Genomic DNA, 6,686 nt, shown 5'->3' with positions numbered 1-6,686 from the left:
GAGGGGCGGAGCAACAGATGAGCACAGCTCGATCTCGCGTCTTTACTTCATAGATCTGCGTATAAAAATCATTTGGATAAAGTCTCTCGGGTCATATTCTGATTTGCCTATACCTGCGTATTTACAAACTCAGGACACGCTCACGGCTGTAGTGACGCCTGGTAAACATCTCACGGATAAGTGCTAAGAAACCGCATGTACCTGGACAGAAATAAGAACGCATCATAACAGATAAACACAGGGACGCCTGAACTCTCCGCTTTAAACCTGCCGTCCCAACACAGAAAAGCACAGGAGGAAGTCCGTCGTGGGGGTGAGAGGTCATGCAGGAAGTGATGTAAACGAGCGGCTACTCAGACCAGAAGCACCATCGTTCCTCGTCCTGCTCTCCCTCCCGCGATATAATAGTTTCTGTATTTCCTTTATAATAAACTTAGTTAAGTACAATAAAGTAGAAAAATATTAGAGAAGGTATACACAGTTAGTCGTGTGTGGTCTGTAGTGACGGTGTTGTTTGCGTGTGTGTGCTGGAGCGCAGTGTTTCAGGTTCAGTTCTCATATGGTCGACGTTCTGTCCATTCCGTCTGCGGAGAGAGAATGGGAATAACGCATTAAAAACTAGATTTAACTTCCGCAAAACACAAGCTTATAAAACAGTCATCATTTCTTTTTTTTTTCCAACTAAAAAACTATATCTCTCATCAGTAAATTCTCATTAATGAGTGAATGTGCAAAATTTCCAAAGCTTTTACCATGTTTTACTATGTTTGTACTAAATTTACCCCCTTTTCATTAAATACATTTTTTTTTAATTCTTTGAAATTTCACATTTTACAGCAACTACAGCAAAAACACTGCGATGAGAGAAAAAATGTTTTCTTTCAATATTAATGAGCATTATTAAATAAAATTTCTAAGTACATTTAAACTGATATGACGCTGCGCTGTGATTGGGTAGCGCGGGATGACGCTGCGCTGTGATTGGGTAGCGCGGGATGACGCTGCGCTGTGATTGGGTAGCGAGGGATGACGCTGCGCTGTGATTGGGTAGCGCGGGATGACGCTGCGCTGTGATAGGGTAGCGCGGGATGACGCTGCGCTGTGATTGGGTAGCGCGGGATGACGCTGCGCTGTGATTGGGTAACACGGGATGACTCTGCACTGTGATTGGCTGTACCTCCTAAGGCGTGCTCTGTCATGCTGAGGCACAGAGACTCCAGCGTGGGGTTGATCTCCAGATCCGTCCCCGGAACTTGGCATTCTGTGAATGAAAACAAGAGCATGTGATCAATGTCAGGGTGAGCGCTCACAGGCTTTGTGTCCAGCTTACAGAGGCAGCGTGAGTGAACATTGCACGGCAAAATTCATAATGTATTATGTTTTAAAGGCTGAAATGTGAGGTTGATCCTTTTATGTCAAGACTTCTATTATGTAAACACGTAGTAACAATGTAAGTCACTCAACCTTCTTTGTTCATTTAAAATCTGGCAGTCATTGTTAATGTCATTATTTTAACATTTATGCACAATGCTGCTAATTTTATTTGTTGTTTAATGCTTTTTAATTAGTGCTGGGCAATAATTAATCGCAATTAATTGGATCCAAAATAAAAGTTTTTGTTTATAATGTGCACTGTGCATATTTATTATGTACATATAAAGACACACACAGACAGTATATATTCTGAAGATATTTACATGCATTTATATTATATAAGCTGAAGCAGCGTCTGTGGATCAGGTGTGTCAGTACCTTGTTGCTGGAACAGGAGCATGGTCTGAGGAGACGTGTGAACGGGAAGTGAATGAGTTCTCTGCACTGAACTTCTGCTCTGGCTCGGCATGCTGTTACTGCCTCCAGGATTCCCAAACCACAGATTCTGAAACACACCATCACACCAACCACTGTCAGCTACTTGAGAACCAGGATCTGTCTGTGATTGAGAGTTTAGAGTGTTTTATCCAGTCGAAGCTCTTTTAGTGTAACTGTACAAGCGTCCCGCTTCAGCTGCTGCTTCTCGTGTCAAATCTTGACTGACTTTAATCAAGTAAGCGTCAGAATAATATCTCCAGATGAACTCTTACTGGAATGAAGCAGCTCAGCTTTACTTGATTCTCCATCAATCATGTTTTAGAGTCTCAAATCTGATCCTCAGGATCTTTTGAGGAGCGTTTGTTTCCAGAAGCTTTACTTTCACTGTTCCTCAGCGGAGGAATGATCTTCACAAGCCTCCAGAACATCTCACATCTTCTGAGGAGCCTTTATTTCTTCAGCTCTCAATCACTGCATTATATGTTTGGAGCATTTCACTCTCATCTCACTCAGACATATTATTGAAGATATAGAGCGGCCACTGATATCTAGATCACTTTATGTCAGTATCTGCTGTACTGTTATAAACATCTCACTGATTTACATCACAAGCAGCAGAATTTCATCATAGAAATATCAGCATCTGAACCAAATTCCTATTTTTGCTCAGTTTGAGTCTCTGAATAAAACTGAGTTTTTCCTTCATATTCTCACTGTATCAGACTATGTGAGCCATAAAAGCCTGATGGATCAGATATGATGCTCAACACACCTGCAGTGTTGTGTGAGTATGTAGTGGTGTGTGTGTGACCTGTCGGCCCTGTGTGCTGACGGCGGGGGGGTTAGCGAGCGTGTGTCGCGGTGATGCTCCGGTCAGACCGCTGCTCATCAGCCCCATGCGTCCGGCTGGAGGAGCTCCTCGCGGGGGCATCTGGAAGGGCCTCTGGCCCCGGCGGCCCAATCCTGCGCTCACAGATCCAGCTGTGGGCAGAGAGTTGGATCCGTACTGCTGCCAGCTGCACAAACACACAGAGCCATTAAACCACTGAGCTATATATAATGACTGGATCACTCACTGCCTTCTAAACTGCCGATGAAGCCATGGGAAGTGTTCAAACCACCATCTTACTAAATATTAAACATGAGTAGTATCGGAAATTAATTTGAATATACAATGAATAATAAAAGCCTCTGCTACTGTATTGCTCTACTGTATTGTAATTCAAAGCTTACCATGCATCATCTTGGAAATAAAGCCTCATATCTTTAAGTCCGTTGCACAAAACCAGTCATAAGGGTCAATTTTGTGAAATTTAGATTTATGCATCATCTGAAGCTGAATAAATCATCTTTCCATTGATGTATGGTTTGTTAGGATCGGACAATATCTGTCTGAGATACAACTATTAGAAAATCTGGAATCTGAGGGTGCAAAAAAATCTAAATATTGAGAAAATCATCTTTAAAGTTGTTCAAATGAAGTTCTTAGCAATGCATATTACTAATCAAACATTAAGTTTTGATATATTTACGGTAGGACATTTACTAAATATCTTCATGGAACATGATCTTTACTTAATATCCTAATGATTTTTGGCATAAAAGAAAAATGTATAATTGTGACCCATACAATGTATTGTTGGCTATTGCTACAAATATACCTGTGCTAAATTAATTTAACGTTTAAATCATTACCTGCTTCAAAATTAATGCCGTTAACAAAATCATTGTTGAAACATTTGCAGTTAGTGTCTACTGTACGGATAAAAACACTAACAAAATTTCATAAACAGTGAATACAAGGCGAATTAAAGTATGTGTGTAATATACAGAGCATAACTCTTTATTCAGATTTCAGAATTAGCACTTTTCAATTGTAACACATATGTTCCGTTCATACGTTCATCTGATATTCTCTACTGTAATGCATATGAACGTAACTTTTTCATAAGCAGGGGAAATTCCTGTTTATGGACAGAATGTACAGGGATACACGGCTTCTGGGGGCTTACTGCTTTAATAAATACAATACACATTACACGCACCCTCTCCGGTACACGCCGCTGTCCATCACGGTCTTCCGCGGGAAGAGGCGGAGCAACTTCAGCACCTGCTGTTTCCATGACAACAGCCGCTTCCTCTGCGTCTCTGTAAACGCCTGACAAACACACACTCATGACGAGCCTTGCCAGACAGCGTCAGCATCGACACGAGCGTCAGTAATGAAGCGCATCTCACCTCGTGGGTCAGGCATTTCTCTATGAGCTGCAGGTAACAGCTGATGTTCTCCTCGTCCGGTCTGGACACCAGCAGCTGCGTACAAACTGAACACACACTGACGCCCTCAGCACAAACAGAGCAGCTGCACACAGCGTTATTACAGCTAACTAAAATAGTTAAATACTATATTTATTTAAATAAAACATCTCATAACATTTCTTGAATCCGCATTAACCTGTGAATTGTGAAAACAAATAAATATCACTGTTATTTTAGTATTGAGATATTTTTATAGTTTTTATTATTATTTTGAATTTTGTTGTGCATTTTGTAAATTTTAGTATTTGTTATATATTTCTATATAGTTTTAATTAGTGCTGTCAAATGATTAATCGCATAATATATACATTTTATACATAATATATGTGTGTATTGTGTATAATTATTATGTATAAATACACACATACAGCATATATTTTGAAAATATTTACATGTTTATGCATTTATATATTCATATTCTTATATTATATATAAATATATTTGATATGTATACAAAACATATTTTTCTTAAATATATACATGCATGTGTGTGTATAATAATAATATATATATATACACATAATAAATATACACAGTACACACACATATATTATGTAAACAAAAACTTTTACTTTGGATGCGATTAATTGTTTGACAGCATTAGGTTTAATTTTTATTTCAGTTTTAGTTGTTTTAGTACATTAAAATTAGAAATGTTACCTCGGCAACTAGCTGAAATAAAAAGTTTATACTCATTTTATCCATCTGTGTGTGTGTGTGTGTGTGTGAGTGAGTGAGTGTGTGTGTGTGTGTGTGAGAGAGAGTGTGTGTGTGAATGAGTGAGTAAGTGTGTGAGTGAGTGAGTGAGTGAGTGAGTGTGTGTGTGTGTGTGTGAGAGAGAGTGTGTGTGTGAATGAGTGAGTAAGTGTGTGAGTGAGTGAGTGAGTGAGTGAGTGTGTGTGTGTGTGTGTGAGAGAGAGTGTGTGTGTGAATGAGTGAGTAAGTGTGTGAGTGAGTGAGTGAGTGAGTGAGTGTGTGTGTGTGTGTGTGAGAGAGAGTGTGTGTGTGAATGAGTGAGTAAGTGTGTGAGTGAGTGAGTGAGTGAGTGAGTGTGTGTGTGTGTGTGTGTGTGTGTGTGTGTGTACCTTTCCCCATCACACGCGTGAAATGTCCTGCGACGTCTCCGTCACCGATGGGTGCAGACGGTGATTCTCCGTCACACGCTGGAGGATTGTGGGTCTGGAAGCCCTCACTCTCCTTCTCTTCACCGGGATTGGCTGCTTTATCAACAGGTGTGACTCCAGGCTCCACCTCCTTCTGGGCAGCAGTGGGCGGGGCATAGACTTTGATTGGCGTGATGATGATCTGCTGAAGCTCTTGTAAAGCATTCCGAACGTTCCCGCCTTCCAGAATATCCTGAAATCAACAACACGATCTACGCTAAGCAGACGGTTCGAGATGTGCAGAACACCAACGAATCCAGATCACTGACTGATTGCTCACCTTTTCAAGAGATTTGAGGACGCTCTGTCGTTCTCGGAGCTTCTGTATGCTCAGAGCGATCTTATGTCGAGCTCCTTTCGTCACGTTCTGAAACAAACGCCACACAGCAAGTGAAGTTGCTAATATTGATTACAATAATTCCAAATTATGTTGTTTATCTATTAACCCTCATAACACATTCGGGTCCCTTTTGATCCTGAAGATTACTGTTTTTCATCTGAAAGTGTAAGTTTATTCAAGTAAAATTAATTTGTTTTGTTTGAAAACTTTTCAGAGTAATATTTATGTTGTTTTGATGTCATTGTGTCATTGCGTTTCTTAAATTTGGACTGTTTTTGACCAACAATTGTAATTAAAATTAGGATTTTTTTTTTTTGTGCAATTATTGAAATTAATATAAGGAATTTGCATCATGGTTTATTTGGTGTAGTTCATGAATTATTTAAAATAAAAATAAAAAAATAATAAAAAAAAGAGCAAAATGCAGTAATAACAAGGTAACATTCACATTCACTGATTAATGAGACACTGTTGATCAGACACAATATGGTTTTAATTGAAAAATGTATTACCATATAAAAGTTATTACTAAGTTTGATAAAATAATGATTTGGTTCCAAATGGACCCAGAATACAAAAATAGTATATGAATGCATTATGAAGGTTAAAACTTACTACAAAAGACTTTGTATTGTAGCACAGATAGTTAAAGCATTTATTCAGCAAACACAATCACAAACAATATAGTTGAGATCAGGATTAAAATACGATTAAATTGTGCATCATTTTTATTGCTTGCTGGTGTATATTGCATCAAAACCTGGAGAATTCATCAGGATGATCACTTCACAAACAGCTTCAATGTGAAAGTGTGGTGGGCGGGGCTTTGAGGTCACATGAGCTGATGAGGGCGGAGCTCACCTGCGACTCCAGGTGCTTCTCTGTGATAATCATCATTTCTTCATACGTCATCTGACAAAAGAGCGACGCATATTTATGCAGACGGAGACTCTTCAGCCAGGACGGCACGTCTGCAGGAGAAACACACACACACACACACACACACACACACACACACACACACACACACACACACACACACACACACACAC

At 39.5% G+C, this 6,686-nt stretch overlaps 1 protein-coding gene across 1 annotated transcript in view; it reads right to left on the bottom strand.

The window, feature by feature from the left end:
- Positions 1-6,359: 6,359 nt before the first annotated feature.
- paf1 (PAF1 homolog, Paf1/RNA polymerase II complex component) overlaps positions 6,360-6,686 on the bottom strand; it is a 15,638-nt gene continuing 15,311 nt past the window's right edge. Inside the window, exon 15 of the mRNA XM_016241139.1 lies at positions 6,360-6,478. Coding sequence (XP_016096625.1) covers positions 6,433-6,478 — 46 coding nt within the window. The 3' untranslated portion in view covers positions 6,360-6,432. The remainder of the gene's footprint in view (positions 6,479-6,686) is intronic.

Source organism: Sinocyclocheilus grahami, unplaced genomic scaffold, assembly GCF_001515645.1.
Source record: "Sinocyclocheilus grahami isolate Dianchi unplaced genomic scaffold, SAMN03320097.WGS_v1.1 scaffold613.1, whole genome shotgun sequence".
Classification (NCBI taxonomy): Eukaryota; Metazoa; Chordata; class Actinopteri; order Cypriniformes; family Cyprinidae; genus Sinocyclocheilus; species Sinocyclocheilus grahami.
This window is presented reverse-complemented; position numbering and strand designations above follow the sequence as displayed.